The 22,618-nt window shown below is 42.5% G+C and overlaps 1 protein-coding gene across 2 annotated transcripts in view; it reads left to right on the plus strand.

Annotated features, from left to right (window-relative positions):
- Window positions 1-22,618, plus strand: part of LOC122565175 (zinc finger and BTB domain-containing protein 7A-like) — a 175,412-nt gene that overhangs the window by 60,741 nt on the left and 92,053 nt on the right. Inside the window, exon 1 of one of the 2 annotated variants that reach the window (XM_043720877.1) lies at window positions 13,844-14,453. The exons of the other annotated variant lie outside the window; for it this stretch is intronic. Within the exon in view, the coding sequence (XP_043576812.1) occupies window positions 14,377-14,453 (77 nt within the window). The 5' untranslated portion in view covers window positions 13,844-14,376. Of the gene's footprint in view, window positions 1-13,843; window positions 14,454-22,618 lie in introns of those variants that run through there. 2 annotated transcript variants of the gene reach the window in all.

Genomic DNA, 22,618 nt, shown 5'->3' on the forward strand with positions numbered 1-22,618 from the left:
AAGCTCCACATTTCAATTGTGTCCATCCCCTGCAGTTTCCTTCCCCCATCTTATGCATCCTAAATCTTACCTAATCGCATCATCATTGCCTTTCCCCCAGCTATATCTCTTGCTGTGCCGTATATACCTATCCCTTTCCATCTCTAAAGTAAACATAACTGAATTGTGGTCACTATCACTAAAGGGCTCACTTCCCTCCAAATCTAACACCTGCCCAGGTTCATTACCCAGTACCAAGTCCAATGTGAACTTGCCCCTTGTTGGCCTGTCTACTTACTGTGTCAGGAAACCCTCCTGCACCCATTGGACAAAAACTGACCCAGCTAAAGTACTCAAACTTTCATTAGTACCTTTGGCAACATTAATGGAGGAAGAAAGAGAGTTGATATTTTCAGCTTGTGACCTTTCATCAATGCTGTAACCACTGTTCATCGTAAATTAGCTGTTTAGACTTGAATCAAAACAATTTGTTGTTTTGTAGATGAAACCAATTTGGGATGATGGTCATAGTGAGGCGAGGCAGGGGGAAGGAGGTATTGTCAACATTGAGAGGGCTGTAGCAAGTTACAAGATATTAACGAGCAGAATGGACCAACATTGGCAAATGAATTTCAAAGTTGCTGAAATGCAAGCAATTTATGAAGAAAATAACATTCTAAAAGGATGTAAATGTGCAAAGGGATCTTGAAATACAATGAACAAATCACTAAAAGTAGCAATGGAAGATAATCAGACCTTCTGGTGGGGAAGGAAGAAAGTAAACAACCATGATTTACTTCTTTAGGAGAATTTCCATTAAATTCTCCTCTTCTACATATGTTGAAGCTGAGTCACACTACACCCAGAGTATTGCATAAATTCTTATTGACATCCAATGAAAACAGAGAGAAGTATTGGAGAGGATGCAAAACATTTTGCAAGAATGCTATAAGATGGTATGCCCTGAACATCAGGGGAGAATGAACAAGCTGGGTTTGTGATCTCTTGGGAGGGAGCAAAGGGGCAGAAGTGGATTTGGACAGCCTAGAAGTCTTTAAGATGGTGAGTGGTTTTGATTTAGAGCAGACAGCAAGTTTCCCGCTTATGAGGAAGAGCACTGCAAGAGGCTTTCAATACAAGATAGTCACCAAGAAGCCAAATGGGGAATTCATAAGAAAACTCTACCCAAAGAATGGTGTGAATGTGAAACTTGCTCCAACAGCGAGTGCTTGAGGTGAATAATATAAATACATTTAACTGGAAACTAGACAAACCAGTAAGAGAGAGAGGAATAAATGCTGATGATAGGATTAAATTATTTGGGCTGAAAGGCTGATTTCTTATCAAGTCCTATGAATCAAACCCATTCTTCTGTCTAACACTACTTCTCTCTGTTGAAAATTTCAATAAATCAATGAAAATGTTCATCAGTTTGTAGAATTTTAAAAGAAGTTTTGTTAGTTTTATTTTTGTTTAAAAAAAATTGTCTTCTCTTGACTCCAGCCACTACCCCCACCCACGTAATCTGTCATGAACTGGACAATTTGCACTGTGACTACTACTGCCACCTGGAACTTTTCTGAGGCAAATTGGCATTTGTCTTAGAATATCTGCTATTTTAATGCATTAGCATGTTTGTCGAAGAATGACCATCATTACTGACTCAAGGTACTTCTGCTTTTTGTTGGATTGGAAGGCAAGAACTATTGTCCTGCCGATAAACTGCAGCGATATGAAAATTATGGGAAAGCAGTGTGTAAAATTGTAACCAAAGGATGTTCTATATGCTGGTGTGCCCCAGTCATTCCTATCCAATTAAACTCCCTTGCTTTCATTTTAGGTGTGGACTCCTCAATGAACTGCTAATTCTTTAGCACTTGAGTACATTTTATAGCAAATAGCCAATAGCATGCTCTAGAGCTGGACTTCTCCAGCTGGCTAGCAATCATTTTACCATCAAAAGAGATGAACTAGATATGCAAGTTGGCAGCTGTGTTTGGCGAGACAACAAATCCAAAAAAATAGTTGTTTGGCTGTGAAAGGCTTTGGGATGTTCTGAGGTCATGGAAAGTGTTATTCTTGCACATTTCCTAATTTCTTCACCCCTCCCCTAGTCATTGGCAACTGTCCCTCTAGTCATCGAAGCCATGAAATCTGGAGTTCCCTCACTAAATATCTACATGGATCTAGATTTGGAGATGCTGGTGTTGGACTGGGGTGTACAAAGTTTTTAAAAATTGCCCAACACCAGATTATAGTCCAACAGGTTTAATTGGAAGTACACTCACTTTCGGAGCGACGCTCCTTCATCAGGTGATAGTCACCTGATGAAGGAGCAGCGCTCTGAAAGCTAGTGCTTCCAATTAAACCCGTTGGATTATAACCTGGTGTTGGGCGATTTTTTTTTTTAACTGCATGGGTCTTCTTTCCTTTCATTTCCTTTTCAAGATGGTTAAAATCTATCCCTTTGACCAAGCATTTGGTTGCCCTACCTAATATTTAGCTCAATGCCTTTTTGTCTAAATATGCTCCTTGGAATATTTTATCACATTTTAAAGATGTTGAATTTCTTGGTTAAACTCATGGAGTCGATGAGAGAACTATGAATTGTAGTAGTCCTGAGCTAGCAAGGATGTTAAATATTAGAGTAACATCACTCTATCCTTTTTTTATCATATTCATCCAAGATGAGAAATATATGGGCAAACGTACAAGACAAGCACAGGTGGGCCATTCAGCCCCTCGAGTCTGCTATGCCATTCAATGGCTGATCTGTTTGTGTTCCAAATTCCACTATCCTATCTATCTCCAGTTATCTTTTTCATTTGTTTGGGGCCTATACAAACATAAGAAATAGGACCTCCAGCTGGGTGCACCAGAATTAAACTTCTATTTTTGTTGGGGATTTCATCAGATTTTGTCCCTTCCGTCAAAGTTCCAATCTCTCATCAGCTTCCCCTGTCAGGTAAAGGCTTTATTTTCTCTAAGTTACACATATTGTTGTGTAAACCTGGCAAGGAAGTGTTAGCATGGAACATTTGAATTCAACTATGGTTCGGCTGCTTTGCCTTCCTGGGAACGGATTCAAAGAGGCAACGTAGCATTGAAGAAAGCCATGTTGTCAACACGGAGAGCAAGCGTGTTGTTGCAGCTGGGCTGAAGCTTCTGTACATATCAGGTGTTTGCCTCATGGCTCAGTTATAGTTCTTTCGCCTCTGAGCAAGAAGGCTGTAGGGATAAATTCCACTGCAAACTCTTGAGTATCTAATCCAGACAGGAATAAGGCATTATTATCGATGTCATTTTCTGTGTGTGGCAATTTGGTGTGCATAAATTTGGCTGCCATCTTTGTGACTTGACAAAAGTGATGGCATTTAAAAACTACTCCATTGGTTCTAAGACATTTTGGAATGTCCTAATGTCAACTTAAAATTAATTTTGAACTCCCCCAGCTTAGGGAAAAGACCATTTCTGCTATTCCCCTTCTCTATGCCCTTTGTAATATTTTATATATGAACCTTTTTCAGGTGACCCCCTCCACTTTTTATGCTTCAGCGAAAAACGTCCCAGCCTCTCCCTCATAACCCAGACCCTCTAGTTCCAGCAACATCCTGGTAAATCGTTTATGAACCCTCTCCAATTTAATGATATCGAGTAGCCTCTGATTTCTGCTGTTCAGGGTCACTGTATAGGGATCCAGCTGGTAAAAAAGAATGAGAGGGCACAGATTTAAAGTGATGTGTAAACACGGCTAGATGAAGTGAGGGAAAACATTTTCACACAGTGAGTGTTTAGAGTACGGAATGCACTGCCTGGAAATGTGGTGGAGGCAGGTTCAATTGAGAGGGCATTAGGTGATTGTTTGGATATAAATGGTGTGCAGAGATATGAAGGAAAAGCACTATATAAATGCAATTTTTTTTCTTCCATACCTGTAGATGTAGTGTATGCCAAGTAGTTCTCACTAAGTGTGGATTCCTCTCAAATTTGGATATGGGTAGCACAGTGGCTAGCACTGCTGCCTCACAGCGCCAGAGACCTGGGTTCAATTCCTGCCTCAGGCAACTGTCTGTGTGGAGTTTGCGCATTCTCCCTGTGTCCATGTGGGATTCCTCAAGGTGCTCCGGTTTCCTCCCACAGTCCAAAAATGTGCAGGTTAGGTGAATTGGCCATACTAAATTGTCCATAGTGTTAGGTGAAGGGGTTAATGTAGGGGAATGGGTCTGGGTGGGTTGCTCTTCGGAGGGTCGGTGTGGACTTGTTAGGCCGAAGGGCCTGTTTCCACACTGTAGGGAATCTAATCTAATATGTACTGATAATCATTTATTTTTGTACCTTTTCCTTTCAATAATAATATTTCTTCTGAAGGGATTGACCTGTGTGTTGGGACACTCGCTGTTCCTATGTATTTACTACAACTCCATATAAGTGGCCATCCATTGATGACCTAGCAGAGATTGTATGTAAGTGCAACTGAACACATTCTATCTCCGTCTAAACCTATCCTTATCCTGTATTCATGTGTCCCACCAGAGATCTCTGGAGATTGACCAGCAGTGGGCTCGGTTGGTTGATCTTGGTTTTTCTCTTCCATCCTGGATCCTGAGGATAATTATGGCGTATCTACCCCACCCTAGCTGTGACCAACTATCTTCTTTGAACTGGGGATCAGTCCAAGTGTCTTCATAGTCCATACAACTTGGCTATTCCCTGTTTCAACTGGAGAAATGATTTTAAAGTAGTATGGAATCGGTCCTTTTTTGTTTTGTTTTGTTTTAGTTTTGTTACTGAAAGTTTATAGACTGTGACACAGAACAGTCTAATCCTGCTAAAAACACAGCTAGTTTGCCAAGTACATTTGTGTCTCAATTTTGAGGGCCTTTTGAAATTGAGAGGCTTTAGCCAAATAAAAGTCCAAGATTAGGATCCAAAGCCCAATTGTTTACTGAATGGCAAGAAAACACAAATAGTCTATGGCACTTCTGCCAAGGTTCAGTTGGAATCCAGCCAGATCTCGGATATATTCTTCATGTTGACTGAGAATATTTGGCCACTCTTCTTGGGAGCACCTTTTGGTGAGTTGTGACATAACTAGTTTGTTAGATAAATGTAGATAATGTGATACAAATCTCCATGTTGGATCTATTTTGAGTTTTGCCATCTCTGCCATGACACATTGTAATTCACCTCAGGGCCACAAGCAACAGAAATCCAAAGAAATCCACTAGGTTTTGTCTCTTACTGCTATCCAGTTCACTCTATCACAAAGGCTTTGCTGATGGACCTCTGCAAAAACAGAGTTAGGTGTGATTCCTGCATCCCCTTTCTCCCTGGTCGAATAGAGTTTACTGCATGGAAACAAACTCTTTGGTCCAATAATCCATGCCGAACAAATTTCCCAAAATGAACTAGTCCCACTTGCCTGCACTTAGTCGATTTCCTTCTAAACCTTTCCTATTCATGTACTTATGCACATGTCTCTTAAATGTTGCAACTGTCCCTGCATCTACCATTTCCTCTAGCAGTTCATTCAATAAACGAACCAGCCTCCGTGAAAACGTAGCCCATCAGGTCCCTTTTAAATCTTTTTCTTCTCACCTTATAAACATACTCTCTGGTTTTGAACTCCCCAAACTCGGGAAAAGATCTTTGTTATTCACCTTATCTATGCCTATCATGATTTTATAAACCTCTATAAGGTCACCCCTCAACCTCCTATGCTCCAGTGAAAAAGTCCCAGCCTCCCCTTCTCACTCAAACCTTCTAGTCCCAGCAACATCTTGGTAAATCTTTTATGAACCCTGTCCAATTTAATAATATTGAATAGCCTCCAATTTCTGTTGTTCAGCTTCATCTGAATACTGGGAATATCATGATTCAGCTGGGAAAATAAAGAATGGGAGGGCACAGATTTAAAGTGATGTGCAAACACAGCGAGGGTGAAGTGAGGGAAAACGTTTTCACACAACGAGTAGTTAGAGAATGGAATAAACTGCCTGGAATTGTGGTGGAGGCAGGTTCAATTGAGAGGGCATTAGATGATTATTTGGATATAAATGGTGTGCAGAGATATGAGGGAAAGGCAGGAGATTGGCACTCAGGAATAGAACAATGGATGATGGACCGAATGGCCGTCATCTGTGAACATTTAGTCAATGTTATCAGGACAAAACATGGAGAATAAACATTTTCTTTATCCTTTCTCACCCCTCTGTCATCTCTGAATCAAATTTTACCATCTGACCATGGCAGGATTTGAACCCTTGTCCCCATTAGTCTAGGGCTCACTGATCACTCACTCATCAATATTACCATTAAACCATCACCTCACCTGCTTTTGTATGTGAAATTATGGACTTTAGTATCACATATCTTATTAATCTCTTTCTCGACCTGCCTGTTGCCTTCAATGGTTTAATTATGTGCATTCTTTTGTCAAGTTAAAGATTCTTCACCTCTTAAGCACTTTGAAGTCAGCATACCTTTGAATCTTTTTAAAAATGTGCGCGTTTCTGCCACAGTCAGTCACTAACTGTTTACCTGTGGAAAACTCCATGATCTCCAGGTGATTGCCAGAGGTGATAATTTTGCTATGTGACAGAAATAAAAATAGAGACAATTTTACGGCTTTCTCTTGCTTGTCATAATATTATTCAGAAACCCCACTTTGAGGCATCCACACAGTAACAGCAACAAAAAAAGGAATGCTTTTGAAATATGATTTGGTTGGAGATGATGGGTCACAAAATATCTTTTATATGTATGATAGATTTGATGTTAACCCTTCCTGTAGGTTGTTTCTAACTAGCCAGAAATCAGTAAAATCTAGTGCACGTGTGCAGAAAATAATGAGAAAGTGCTGGCGTTTAGCTCAAATTGCATGGAATGTAAAGGGGTGAAAGTTTTGTTCCATTCATATAGTGTTCTACTGAGGCCCCATCTCAAATGTTGTATTCAGTTCTGGGATAATATCTTAAAGATCTATTTTCCTTGGAGGGACTGCAGTGCAGAATGGTATTGGCACCATAGGAGTTATCAGAATAGATATACCAGGCTTTACATTACTTGAAAGTAGAAGTAAAAAGGTGATTCTAATTGGAAATCTTTTAAGATTTGAAGGATTTAATGAGAGAGAGAGCGTCATTTCCCTGATGGCAACAGTGTAGAACAAGGGGCCTAACCTTAAAACTGGAGATCAAACATCTGGGGTATCAAAACTGCCGCAATAACAACAGACTTTTAACACAGTAAGAGGTGGCCAAGAACCATTATCAAACAAAATCTGACCACAAGCCATTTGATGAGATATTAGCGCAGATGACCAAAAGTTTGGATAAGGATCTAGATTTTGAGGAGCCCCTCAAAAGGAGGTAAAGGGATGAAGTGGTTTAGGGGCAGGACTCCAAGTGAATGACCTCCACAGCTGATGAAATGGCCACCAGTGATAGAACCATGAAACATTGGGAGGACTCTGGAAGCTGGAACAGAAGCAGCACGCACATCTCTGAGGACAGTCCAGAGGTGGTTATGGAGGGGTTTGGAAGCAAGGATGAGAGTTTTAAAATTTGGCAGGTTTCTCACCTGGGAGCTGTGTGGGTGCAAGGGTGATGAGTGAATGAGACTCCAGTGAATTGCGATTATATTTGGCAGATTTTTGGATAAGATTTGTATGATGGTGGAAAAGGAGATTGGCCAGATCTTCTCACAAGCCAGTGGAAATACAGATCTCTTAGTGAATGGAATATTAATAGTTAATTATCAAGGCTGAAGATACACCAGTCAAGCTGATTGATATATTGATTGATTGAGTACAGGATGAAGAAGGACTGCAAGGAGGAGATACTATGGTTATAATATCACTGGTGTTCTGGTCCAGAGATCCAGGCTAATGCTCCAGGGATATGTGTTCAGATTCATGGCACATCATGTAGAACTGCTGGGCCTCTTGTGGCACAGTGATAGTGTCCTTACCTCCTGGAGCTGGTGAGATTTGAACCTGGACCCCCTGATTCAGATATGTCATTAGAACATCTGAACAGGTTTATTTATCAAATATCTGTTGTTAGGGAGGAAAAAGGTGTTGATTTGACTTGATGAGCATCCAAAGAAGAAACTGTGAAGAAGGACGGCTAAGGTACTGTGAGGCAGCAGACACATGTAACATTACATTCTGTAATTAAATCTAATATGAAGTAAAAAAGCAGAATGGTGGCTCTGATCTCTACTGCAACATCCAGTTTCATAATAAATTAACCTTTTTGTTTCCAGGAGAAGCTGTCGATGCTAGTGTTCAAATGAAATATTGGAGCTTGACAGATTTTTGTCATCTAAGGGTCATTGAGACAAAGCGATTGGTTGGAGTTAAGATCCAGATGTCATTGAATAGTGGAACAGGGTTGTGGGCTGAGTTAGTTATTTACATTTTTTTCACTACATTCTTCTTTTCTTATTTAATCTCTGCTGAATTTAGAAATTTAGATCCAAGGATATCAGAGCAGGCCATTCGGTCCCTCAAGCCAGTTCCATCATTCAGTGTGATTTTGTAGATGATCATCTTCCTGAACACCATTTCCCCTCAGTATTCCCCTTATCCCTTGATATCTTTTAACATCTATAAATTGATCAACTACTTTTCTTGGAATTCTCAATGAATGACTCTGACTCTCCACAGCCTCTGACCTAGATAATTCCAAACACACTCACTACCCTATGAGTGAAGAAATCCCTCCTTACCCTGTTCATAAATGGGCCATCTCCTCATCTGAGACAGTCTCTTGTGTTGCCTGTTGCTCAGCAACCAATTCCACTGCATCACAGATCTCCCCCACCCATCCCACCCTCCATTAACAGAGAGAGCTATTTTTAGTGATCTATACAGAAAGACCAGGCCCTATCTTCTCACTCCCACCAACTGTTTGCCTTTCCATTTGTTGCCTCTGTTCAGAGGAATGGAGAGTCCATTCTATCAGTGGGTCACTTTGTATGGAGAACAGCCTTTGGGTCAGTTTTACCTTTTTAAGTTTGAACCTGCATGGAGTCATAGAGTTGTACAGAGTGGAAACAGACCCTTCGGTCCAACTTGTCCATGCTGACCAAATATCCAAAATTAATCTAGTCCCATTTGCCAGCATTTGGTCCATATCCTTCTAAACCCTTCCTATTCAAGTACCCATCAGATGCCTTTTTAAATCTTGTAATTGTACCAGCCTCCACCACTTCCTCTGGGAGCTCATTCCATACACACACCACCCTCTGCATGAAAAAAGTGCCCCTCAGGTCCCTCTTAAATCTTTCCCCTCTCACCTTAAACCTATGCCCTCTAGTTTTTGACTCCCCTGCCCTAGGGAAAAGACTTTGACCATTCACCCTATTCGTGACCCTAATGATTTTATAAATAAGGTCTCATCCTCCGCTCCAGGGAAAACAGCCCCAGCCAATTCAGCCCCTCCCTACAACTCCAGCCCTTCAACCCTGGCAACATTCTTGTCAATCTTCTCTGCACCCTTTAGAGTTTGACAATATCTTTTTTCCTACAGCAGGGAGACCAGAACTGAGTGCAGCAGTCCGAAAGCGGCCTAAACAATGTCCTGAACAGCTGCAAAGTGACATCCCAACTCAATGCCCTGACCAGGAAAGGCAACCGTACCAAACATTGTCCTCACTATCCTGGCTACCTGTGACTCCACTTTCAAGTACCTAATAACCTGGACCCCAAGATCTCTTTGTTCAGCAAAACTCTCAGGACCTTACCATTAAATGTATAAGTCCTGCCCAGAGTATTTCTTTAACCTTTTCATGGAACAATGCAACACAGTAGGCAGTGAGTTGGCTCACTGTGCCTTACGCTGGTTCTTTGAAAGATCTATCCACTCCTACCCAGTTTCATTTTTTTACCCTCTCTTTCAAGTATCCAATTCCTTTTTGTGAGTGTTATAATTGAATCTGCTCCATTGCCCTTTTCAGGCTCAGCAATCCAGGTCATTGGGATTCCCTGAGTAAGATGTTTTTCTCAAGTTACTGTCTTGCCAAGTATCTTGAGTCATTGTTCCCTCATGATTAATCCTACTATGACGTACTGCATTCACTGTGAAACTGTTTAATTTCATGATTCACATTCTATAGGAACATAACCTTTTCAGGTTGGGGGTTAAAGTGTTAAATGTAAGGTAAAGGAGAAAAGGAAATGTCTGAGTTTGAAAGATTGGTAAACAAATTTAACCTCATTACCATTTGAAAGGGTGATTTATCTGCGCCTCCAAAGGCCAAAGTTGGAGGTATTTTCTAATCGACCTTTTCAGAGATATTGTAATGCAGATTTGGAAGCAGGTGGACCTTAAACCTGGGCCTCCTGACCCAAAGATATGGACACTACCACTACACTACAAGAGCGCCTATGACCCAAGTTAGAAGGGTGAGAGTCATTGAGTAGCAGGTAGGCCTATTTAATCGGGGAATTGAAGGCAGCCAGTCTGAAGAGAATTGTCCGGTCTTTATTAGAGAGATTAATTATTCATGCAGTTTCCCAGGTCAATGGCAGTTTGAAAAGAAACAGGTGAACAACAAAAGGTCTTCAAGTATCCATATACTTTACAGATCAAAGGACAAGCTAGAAACTGAAATTGATGAGTTGAAATCTCTGTCATGCCATGATTATAGGGAGACAGTCTTTTGTTTTGTGGTTCTGTTTGTTTTCTCACAGAAACCATTGGTTAAGTTAGCATTGTCAGAAAGGCAGTCATATACCTGCTGGCAACCAGAATAAGGAGCATCGAGACCATTAAAAGCCGGGTTCATTTCGAATTGGAGGCACAAATTAGAGAAGGGAGCCCACGGTCAGAATAAAAAGTCCACTACCTTAAGGAATTAACATAGTCAGACTAGCTTTACCAATGAGAATTTCACTGCTAGAACAGACTCTGCAAGTCTAGTGTCACACTGGGAACCTGAGGAGAGTCAAAGTGAATTCCTGAGAGCTGTGACAGCCTTACTTGGTCCCTTCAGGCCTGCTCCACCATATAATAAGATCGTGACTGATCTGAGTGTAACCTCAACTCTACATTTCTACATGTCCATCATGTCATTAAGATTGACTTCTCTTGTTGCTAAGCTCTTTTCACTGGAAGACCCAGGATAAACTTTGCCTTCAACTGCTTTGTAAAGCTATGTTAGATCCATGCAAATACTGAGAGATCCATTGAGTTTTGAGACCATGACCATTCCCAAGTATCAGCTTCCAGGTTAGGTCACTGATGAAATAATTCTTTGCCTAAACATAGAGTCGATTTCCTTCTTTATCTTTAGCAAGAAGCATTTTTCTGCATGTAAACAGATACACTGGCTTTGTTTCAGAATGTCGGTTCATGATATTCCTAATTCCTAAGCTTTCAGAATGTTGTGAACAGTTATAGAAGTTCAATTCTGAAGTTTTTAGGCTTGGTCTCTGCTTTTCAGTTTCCCTACTCTTTGGTCTCCGTCAACACAGACGTTCCTCCTCAAGTGTAACACACTCTGGCATCAGATTGCATCCAATCATTGTGATATTTCCTCTATATCTGTCTCTCTTTCTCTGCCTGTCTCATTGCATTCAGTTGCCCTATGACACTGAATTCCATTACATCCAGATCCATGTAAAATTTTTACAAGATGGCTCAAGAGAACTTTCCTCCAACCATGGTTCAGCATCACAAAGAACTGAAACTGCTGCATTTGTGCCTCATTTAAAAGTCTGTTTTGTTCCTTTCTATTGGCACACTAGCGCTTTAGTTGCCTTCTGTTGGTTCCTGGATTTCTACAAGGAAAAGCATCTCGCTATCATGGCTTATCTTGTATTTTAATGTCTTGCTAGCTTTCAAAGGCCTCTATCTCTTTGCTCCAATTCTGAAAAAGAGTCACTAGACCTGAAACATTAACAACGGGGAGGCAATGGCCTCGTGCTATTATCGCTCGATTATTAATCGAGAAACACTGCTCATGTTCCTGGGTTCATACCCTGTCATGGCAGATAGTGAAATTTTGATTTCAATAAAGAATCTGGAGTTAAGAGTCTAATAATGACCATTAAGCCCTTGTTGTAACGACCCATCCTGGGTCACTAATGTCCCTTAGGAAAGGAAATCTGCTGTCCTTACCTGGTCTGATATACATGTGACTCCAGACCCACAGCAATGTGGTTGACTCTTAACTGTCCTCTGGGCAATCAGGGTTGGGCAATGAATGCTGGCCTAGCCACTGATGCCCATTTCTCATAAGTGAATTTTTTTAAAATGCTCTTTCTCTCCACAAATGTTGCTAGACCTGCTGAGTTTCTCCAGTAATTTGTTTTTATTTTGTTTCTGCTTTGGCTTGTTATTGCTCACTGCTTTCCAGCTTCCTCCATTGGGTTGCTGGGATATGTTAGCCGAGATCACCACTCAGTTTTGCTCCCTAACTGCTGCATATCTGCTGATTGGAACTGCCTTTGTTAAACCTCTCACCCTTCGTTTTAGGCGGTCAGGTCCATGTTTCTTCTCCATCCCAGAACAACAACAATCCTGTCCCCGGACCTGTTTCCATGCTGCAAACCTCTGTGACTGACTATGCTATTGTCTGCACAGCTATCCATTGCACGCTAACCTGATGACTGTTTGTTTGGCATCACTAGCTGTGAGACTTTATAAATCTTTGCTATGTTAACACTCCGTTATGCTTCTCCTTAATTTCACAGAATCCCTAGTGTGAAAGCAGGCCATTTGGCCCAACAAGTCCACACCAACCCACCAAAGAATAACCCACCCAGACCCATTCCCCTACCATATTACTCGACATTTACCCCTGACTAATGCACCTAACCTACACACCCCTGAACACGATGGGCAATTCGTCTAACCTGCACATTTTTAGACTGTGGGAGGAAACCAGAGCACCCAGAGGAAATCCATGCAGACACTGGGAGAATGTCTGTGTTGAGTTTGCACAGTCGCCCAAGGCTGGAATTGAACCAGAGTCCCTGGCATGGTGAGGTAGCAGTGCTAACCACTGCTGCTGCCTCATAAAATCACCACTTAATTCAAAGCTTTTTTGGTATTGGTAGAAATGTCCCAAACTTGCACTTGCTGAAGAATATTTCCTGTGATGATGTACATTGTCTCATGACTATATCTCACAGTCAGATCTAACCCCTTTCTATGGGACAGAAACCTGGTCTCCATTTTGATCTGACTGGGGCCAGAAAGCAGAGGAAAATGTGTACAATTGGGCAGGCGTGGAGGGAGACCAGCCAGAGATGAACATTTTTTAGTTTGGAAATGTTTAAAAGGACATCAAAGCTGTAATCAAAGGACTTTAAGGGATTAAGTTTCTGTAGAATCTGGTGTTATAAGTTCAAAAGTTCTTCCAAATTGAACATATGAAAAGGTGAAATAGTTACTGCACCTATCACGTTGGTGTCATTTCTTTTTCAAGCGGCCTGTTCCAGGAACTGGACTAACGAGAAAAGTTGTCATTTCTGCAGGGTGACACTTCCCCTTTAAGAGACGGGTCGTCACTGAAGAAAGACGGTTGAGTTTTCTTGCACTTTAACCACAGTTTGGTGAGGGAATTACAGGGAGGGGCTGACTCAAACGGTGTCGTGTTACATACCAGTCACCCACCCACCCCCAAATACTCACTAGCAAGAAAATCGGGTTTGCTGGCCTGAACAGCGAGGGCACAGGAATGCCTGTAGTTCCTGTTCATCTGATGCCTACGTTGAAAAAGAAAGCTGGTCATACATTTGACCGTCTTTGTGCTCCAGGTCATTTGTTGCTATAGCGCTATTTCTGACCGTTTTTTTGACCTGCCCACCAATCAGTGGGGCCAGTCAGCAGCACGTTGATGCTTGCCACTTTAACCCATGGTGAAACTTTGGTTACTCAGTGAACTCTGAGATCTACACTTCCTCCAAAACTGAAAGGGGCGTTATCCACTTTTTAAAAAAAATCATTTAGCAAGAAAACGCTTGATAATAGACGGCGTGAGGTTGCATAGCTGCTTTTTTAAAAAAATAATCAGATTACATTGCATTGATGAAGTTGTAGTTTTGGTTAATGGGCTGTCTTCTCCTATAGAGGAGCTTCCTTGTGTTAAAAGGGTGGCTCTGTGTATTCGGTTGGGAGGAGTTACTGAGCGTCGTCAGTGTGAGAGACCCAAATTAATCCCAGTGTAGATACAATCATTAACACGCAAGGTGCTGGGAGGAGTTACTGAACCTTGTAGTGCGAGGAACCTGAGTTGGCACCAGTAAAAGACCGTCCTTTTTTTTTCCTTTTGAGTGACTCGAGAATTTTTTGTGATGTTTTTCATTACTATCCATTTGAGTCTGAGAGTTTAACTTCCTCGTACTGTAAGGTCCAATTAAACTTCCCCGGCTGCTCCAGCACGATGTCGTCGTCTTCAATGTTGTTGAAACAGAAATATTACAAAAAGCAGCCGAAGAAGCGAAATGCCAATCATAAAATGTGAGTAGTTTTTGCTCTTCAAAACTTTCTTTGCTGCTCCGCGTTACGACTCACTCTGGCACTGAGTTACTCAGACCAACACGTCCTGGGTCTCGGTTCCCTTCCGTCTTTGGCCCTCCCCTTGATGGGAAGGGAATGATATGGACATGTTCTGTCTCCCAGTGAAGTAGTCAGCTTCCTTCCTGCCACTGTTGCCTGAAACCTCCACCGTTCTGATGTCTGCTGTGTAGATCTTTTCCTCCTCCAGACACAGCTCTGGAGCAGGTGGGATTTGAATCCGAGTTTCTTGGCTCAGAGGCAGGGACGCTACCACTGCGCCACAACTGCCTCGATATTTGGTTGAACCCACTTGCTTTGGAAATTTCTAAAATGGAAATCTAGTTTGGTTGAATTGGTCCTTTCCAAGGCCCTGTATGTTTGTTTAAACAGCTGGGTACACTGCTTTTTAATCAGAGCACCAGATCACGGGTTGGGAGTAACAATTAATCTCGGGCAGCATTGTCTGTCTCTATTGGAGATTTGCTGTTCAAACGGGCCTCATGCTGAGCTAAAATATAATTTTGTACCAGCACAGGCTTTGACCTGTCAGTTTAGACAAGTCCTTTTGATCCCTTGGTGCTTGACTTCCAATATTGGCTCTGTGTGTGTGGGGTGGAAGGGGAAAATAGTATTTAAATGGTAAACTCATGAAATCTTGCTTCTATACAAAGCAGGGTACAATGACTTGACTGGCAGTGTCACAGTGGCCTTGTTGAGGATGTTAAGATGTCTTACTAGAACTTAACTTGACAGTCAAAAGAAACTGCACATTTATAAAGGTCCCAGCTTTGAGGCATAATCTCTGTTGAGTTAGCCAGAAGTGTAGGTGCTGCATCTGGATATTTCTTTCCCGGAAGTAAGCAGGAGGAGGAATCAGCGTGGTCTCCCTTTTCCAGATCTTATCCATTTGAAAGTGTGGTTCCGGCTAAGGAAGAGGTTGGATATATCTCTTCGGTGCCTCTTCTGCAGTTGAATAGTCTCCCGAGAGATGGGTAACAGCTGTCTTGGTCCAGAGCAAGAATCAGCCCAATCAACACAGTCCACAGTTTCCAACTGAACTACAGAGGACAGCTTTATTGCAGCACAGTCATCTCCTGCTCCCTCCCACACATCATTTGACTTCACCAGAAGTAGCTGAACCCGGAACTTAGGCTGCCAAAAAAAAAGCCCGAGACCGCCCCTTTCCCGAGTAACTCGGCAACTGCCACTTAAAGCAAAAAGACCAAAGTAGAAATGACTGGTTAAATATAGAGAAGGCAGAGCAATAATGATTCCAATTAATAAGTGGGTTAAAGGCAGGGTGGCTGACTGGGTGGGGTTGCAAATACTGAGTAATGATAATATTGACACACAGTGTGGAATTACTGTGACACGTTACAACATTAGTACAACTTTTTTTATTATCAAAGGAAGCTGTGCTTTACTCTCTGTTCCAAAGCAAGTGTATGTTGGAAATAGAGAATTCAAGGATTCATTTTTAATTTTTGACGGTTCAGATCTACATTACATAGCAACCATTTTTTAATCTCCTGTGACTGCTTGGCACATATTCAGTTCCCCTGTGTAAATCCTTATTTGAGACTACCCTTCTCGGCAACCATTTTTAAGATTGTAAACATGGCTCTGGGTAAACACTACCTTTTTTAGTTGATAGAATGAAGAATACAAGGATTTACTGCATTTATAAGCCTCCTTTCACCTCCTCAGGAGGTTACAGAGGACTTGACAGACAGTGAAGTACTTAGAAGTGTAGTCGATACTGGAATGTCGGGGAACCATAGCAGCCAATTTGGACACAGCAAGATCCCACAAGTATCATTGGAGCAAATGTGACTAGGCAATCTGGTTCAGGAATTGGCCGAGGGGTTAAAAATTAGAGCTGAAAATGTGTTGCTGGAAAAGTGCAGCAGGTCAGGCAGCATCCAAGGAGCAGGAGAATTGACGTTTCAGGCATAAGCCCTTCTTCAGGAATGAGGAAAGTGTGTCCAGCAGGCTAAGATAAAAGGTAGAGAGGAGGGACTTGGGGAAGGGGCGTTGGAAATGCAATAGGTGGAGGGAGGTCAAGGTGAGGGTGAAATGAGGAAACTGGAGAAATCGGAGTTCATCCCTTGTGGTTGGAGGGGTCCCAGGCGGAAGATGAGGCGCTCTTCCTCCAACCTTCTCCTCGAGGGTTAAAAATTAGCCAACATTAGAGACAGTGCCTCCACACTGCCATGTGGGCTGGTTAATATTGAGCGGAGTGGGGAGCCAAGAATTTAATGCCATATTCAAAAGGCAGTGCAGCATTCCCCCAGCATTGCACTGCTGTGAGAATCTGTTTCTGTATATGGGAGTGGAATCTCCATCCAGATCTGCCTGACTCAGTGAGAGTTCTATCACAGCCATGGCTGATTCACATTTGATTTGACCATCTGTTTTGATGCAGGTGGAATTTTTAAAGTATATTTTTGGAAATGTGTGTTTTGAACTACCTTTCCACGCCCTTCATAGAAGGTATTCCAATCAGGAGACTGGCATCTCCTGTGGGTAACTTGGAGAAGATACAAGGGTGTTGCCATCTGACATGTTTAACAGAGTGGTCTGGAGTTTCTGAAGTATCATCTCCATCTCTCAGCCCCAAAGCATCACTGATGCCATTTCCATGGCAACTGTAATTTTGAGTTTTCAAGAGAGTGTTTAGATTGATTTAATCTCTGCTGTTGTGATCCTATTTGTGTTTTACGTTTGGTCTCTGGCCATTTACTTTCACAGTATCTCCTATGTTTTACTACTACTTTTGGATTCTGTCCTCCTGCTCTTGACTTGCTGGAATGCTTTGTTCACACTGCTGGGAATGTAACTGAGGCTGTTAGACCGTGGGCTATCTCAAGCTCACAATCCAGCACATTAATTCTTGAGATGCGGGTGTCATTGTTATAAAGGTTTGTTTTTAATTGCTGGGGTGCAGGCTTTGCTAGCTGGGCTAGCACTTGAGATGGTGGTGGTAAACTTCCTCCTTGAGCTGCTGCAGTCCATTTGCTGTGAAGGAATGGCAAATATATTTCCAAGTCTGCGTGGTACATGACTAGGAGGGGGGTGGTAGGGGGGAATCTTGCAGAGAGTGGTGTTCCCAAGTATCTGCTGTCCCATGAGTATAGAAGTTGGGAGCTTGTGTTGCGACTGCACAGAATATTGAATGGGCCATTTTCTGGAATGCTCCATTCAGTTCTGGTCTCCCACAAGAAAGATGTTGTGAAACTTGAGAGGGTGCAGAAAAGATTTACAAGAATTTTGCCAGGGTTGGGCGGTTTGACCTATGGGGAGAGGCTGGGGCTTTTTTCCCTGAAGCGTCAGAGGCTGAGGGGTGACCTTTTTATAGAGGTTTATAAAATCATGAGGGGCATGAATAGGGTGAATAGTCATGGTCTTTTCCCCAGGGTAGGGGAATCCAAAACTAGAGGGCATAGGTTTCAGGTGAGAGGGGAATGATTTAAAAGGGACCCAAGGGACAACTTTTTGATGCAGAGGGTGGTACGTATATGGAATGAGCTGTCAGAGGAAGTGGTGGAGGCTGGTACAATGACAACATTTAAAAGGCATCTGGATGGGTATAGGGATAGGAAGGGTTTAGAGGGGTATGGGCCAAATACTGATCAATAAGACGAGATTAGTTTGGGATATCTGGTTGGCATGGATGAGTTGGACCGAAGGGTCTGTTTCCAGGCTGTATATCTCTGTTGTTCTAGATGGTAGCAATTATCTGTTACTGTCTCAGGGTGCTTGAGGAGTTACTGCACTGCATCTTGTCGATGGGGACCGCACTGTTCCTACTTGTGTGTTGTGGACCTGAGATCTTTGTGACACTATTTTGAAGGAACATGGGGGATTTATCACAGGTGGCTTGGAGGATCTTTATCCTACAACCAACATGACTAAAGCAGATTATCTGACTGCTGTCACTTTGGGGGGGGGTTATTGTGTGAAACTCTTCAGCCTATTTTCTCACAATGTAACAGTGACTGTACTTCAAAGCAGTGTTCCCTCTGAGGATCTGTGCGCACACCAATCCACCTGTGGACACACTGCACGGTGGCTCAGTGGTTAGCACTGCTGTTTCTCAGCACCAGGGACCCAGGTTCCATTCCACCCTTGGGTGGGTGACTGTGTGGAGTTTGCGCATTCTCCTCGTGTCTGTGTGTAGACTGGTGTGTATTCAATGGGCTGTATGGCCTGCTTCCACATTGAAGGGATTCTATTACTCTTACCCAGACTCCTTGTTCTGGAAGTTTCTGCACTGCACTGACCTGTCAGGCAGGGAGGAAAGGGTTGTGCGAGGGAGCCGTGGTTTAATAAGGAATTGGAATCCCTTGTTAAATGGAAGAGGGCGGCCTATCTCAAGATGAGACGTGAAGGTTCAATTGGCGCGATTGAGAGTTATAGGGTAGCCAGGAAGGACCTGAAGAAAGAGCTAAGAGCAGCAAGGAGGGGACATGAAAGATCCTTAGTCGGTAGGATTAGGGAAAACCCTAAGGCTTTCTATAGGTATGTAAGGAATAAAAGAATGACTAGGGTAGGAATAGGTCCAGTCAAGGATAGTAGGGGGAAGTTGCGTGTGGAGGCGGAAGAGATTGGGGAGACACTGAATGAATACTTTTCTTCAGTATTCACTCAGGAACAGGGCATTGTTGGCGGTGAGAATACTGAGGCACAAATAAGTAGAATGGATGGCTTTGAGGTATGTACAGAAGTGTGCAGGTTTGGTCTCCATAGAGCCTAGAGGTCTAAAGCACATAAAAAGGCCCTTCAAGTCTGTGCCAAAGACAAGCCCCTAAGTATTTGAATCCAATTTTCTAGCTCTCAACCCATAGCCTTGTATACCTTGGCATCCTAATGCAAGTGTAAATAATACTTGAAGATTGAGGGCTTCTGCCTCTACCAGTCAGAAAGTTCCAGATTCCCACCACCCAATGGATGGAAAAAAAAAGCTTTCCTCACATCCCCTCTAAACCTTCCTGCCCTTTCTTGGTGTAGAGTGGGGAGAGGCACTTAATTCAAAACAAATCCAAATGACCTTTTATATCCAGCAAAGGACTGAAATTAATCAAACGTAATCCTCGCAGAAGTTGTGCATGAAAATTGTTGTAACTCTCCAAACTTGTCTCTTCGTCATGCACAATTTTCCACTTTTATTTGTGATTACCTAGCTTAACAGTCTGGGGTATTGGGATGTAATTTTGAAAACTTTGTGTCTGTTCTTAAATCTTGCCTCCTTCATTTGAACAACACAATTGTATAACTCCAATCTGACTTTGAGTTTAATGATCAGTTGAGATTTGAAATAATATTGTGATATATTAAAACATTGGTAGCATGAATTTGCACAATAGTATTTTGTTTTGGAACCTATTTCCTGTCATTATAGCCATGGGATCTTTTATCTCTAAATGCCCCAGAATTTCATGTTGCAGTTGTATAAGACTCTGGTGCGGCCGCATCTGGAATATTGTGTGCAGTTTTGGTCGCCATACTATAGGAAGGATGTGGAGGCACTGGAACGGGTGCAGAGGAGGTTTACCAGGATGTTGCCTGGTATGGAAGGAAGATCGTATGAGGAAAGACTGAGACACTTGGGGCTGTTTTCATTAGAGAAAAGAAGGTTTAGGGGTGACTTGATTGAGGTGTACAAGATGATTAGGGGGTTAGATAGGGTTGACAGTGTGAACCTTTTCCCGCGTATGGAGTCGGGTATTACAAGGGGGCATAGCTTTATATTAAGGGGGGTTGATATAGGACTGAAGTTAGGGGTAGGTTCTTCACTCAGCGTGTCGTAAGTTCATGGAATGCCCTGCCAGTAGCAGTGGTGTACTCTCCCTCTTTATGGGCATTTAAGCGGGCATTGGATAGGTATATGGAGGATAGTGGGTTAGTATAGGTTAGGTGGGCTTGGATCGGCGCAACATCGAGGGCCAAAGGGCCTGTACTGCGCTGTATTCTAAGTGAAGTGATAAGTGAAGTGACCTCTGAGGTCTACACAGCAGCAAAAGTTAGAAAAAACTTCAGAGCGTGTTTTGCCTGTGAAGCCTGTCAATGTCCTGAATGCTACGAAAAGTGCTAAATTAATGCAATTTGGGCATCAGTACTGACATCCTTGATGTCATATGTTTAATTGTAAAAGCAGCGTTTCTTTGTTGGCCTTGTGTTATTGTTCCCCACAGATGCTCCCAGACCTGCAGAGTTTCTCCAGTAGATTGTGCACTTGTTTCAGTTTTCCAGCATCTGCAGTATTTAACCTTTTTTTTTATTACTGTGGGATTACCAGAAATCTATAATTGGGTTCAGAAGGTGAAAACAGCCAAAAGAAACCTTTCTCCACATCATTTAACAATCTATGTAGCTCCATTCCTTCCCTGTGAGTGTTGAGGTGGTTAACTGTTATTACCTGTGTTTGGATGCCTAAAATGTTACGGCTGAAACATGCTATACTCTCAATTGACTGCTGAGAAAGTCTCACACTGAAGATCACCTCAATACGGTAAATGTTTGGTAGATTTTCAGTCGCAGAGTAGCCATACTTCAGCCAGATCACTGGCAGCCAATTTGATTCGGTATGTTTATGGTCTAGGATGGACTATCTGGCTGCTGGAAGCCAGTGCAATAGTAACTTTGAAAAGGAAATTGATACATTTTCCTGTATTTGCACAAATTCATATCTTTCTATCTAATTGGGTAACTACTTGGCAAAGGAGAAGTTTGCAGGATTTGTTAGGAAAGAATGGGCATTGAAACTAAGCGCCCAATGGTATGCCAATTCTTGAGTTCTATTTTATTTTCTAATTCCGTGCCCAGAATGAGGAACAGCACAGCCTGATTTGAGAGTCTGTGTCTTCAACTCCCTATCTGCAGTGGTGACATCTGCACAGCATCTGCTAGGCAGAAAAATAAGCTGACCAGTTTCTACATTTTGCAATCTCTGATGTATTCTTGCCCTCTCTCTGGCAGGCCAAGGACACCAGTTCTGAGGTCCTGCAGTGTGCTCATGCTATCGGCCCCCCGGCCCCGTTGCTAGGTCAATATTATGTGTGTGGTCTTGGCCCTGTTCATCAGATGGATGACAACCGTGTATCCAAAAGTATTTTGGAATTGTTAATACATCACAGTTATGCATTTCTGGGTCCGTGCAGAGACCTGCAAACGAGGTGTTAAAATGGCAGCATTGACTCTGATAACTCGGGGTCTGTCGTAGGCAGTGACTAGAGGCTGTGTTTGGAAGAGAGGAACAGAAGCAAAAAGCTCAGGTGGCCAAGGTGAGAGGACAGTGTCTTGTCAACTCATTGGCCTAGCAGACTCTGCTGCATTTGCCACAAGGAAGACAGAGTGACATCTCGCGCGTTGTTTACCATGGAGATTATAACATTATAGACTGACACATTGCACTTTGGAGGCCTTCAATTTGTTTGACCTGGGACCTAACGATGTAACAAAAAAAAGAGTATTTCCACATTCTGCATGCAACAACCATATGCTTTTGTTTTAGCAAAAGTTTCCATAGTGATAAACTATCCAATATACAGGTCAAAGGTCATTACTGAGTCATGTGGAAAATGCAAGGAACTTTCAACATGGCCTCCCTTTGGGAGTGTGGTTTACAATGTTTGGTATGGCCAAGGGGTTGCGAGGAAGTGATTATTGAGAGAGACCATCAGCCAAATTTCTAAAAACGTTTGATTATAGTTGAGTAAATGTCCGATGTGAGAAATCTTTCCAGAAAGCTCGAAGGATTGATAATGCTTGGGTTGGTGGGGAAGGGTGAGACGACCACACTGGTGTTTATCAGCTTCTCCCAAACAGCACCGAGACCAAACTCTAAGATTGGACATTATTCATTTTCCAAATGTAACTTGAAGTCTGCTGAAGCAGAGGAGGTCAGGGGCGGGACCTGGTAGGTTACAATAATGGTCACTTTCTCCCTCTTGAACCTGAGGGAAGCAGACATGAATCCCAGTGAGACTGAAGTACAAACAACTGATGCCATGAATGGCAGCCTCTGAATTCAAACTGGAGCTGGTAATATTTCCACGGCACGGTGGCACAGTGGTTAGCACTGCTGCCTCACAGGCGCCAGACCCGGGTTCAATTCCCGCCTCAGG

Source organism: Chiloscyllium plagiosum, chromosome 31 (genome assembly GCF_004010195.1).
Source record: "Chiloscyllium plagiosum isolate BGI_BamShark_2017 chromosome 31, ASM401019v2, whole genome shotgun sequence".
Classification (NCBI taxonomy): Eukaryota; Metazoa; Chordata; class Chondrichthyes; order Orectolobiformes; family Hemiscylliidae; genus Chiloscyllium; species Chiloscyllium plagiosum.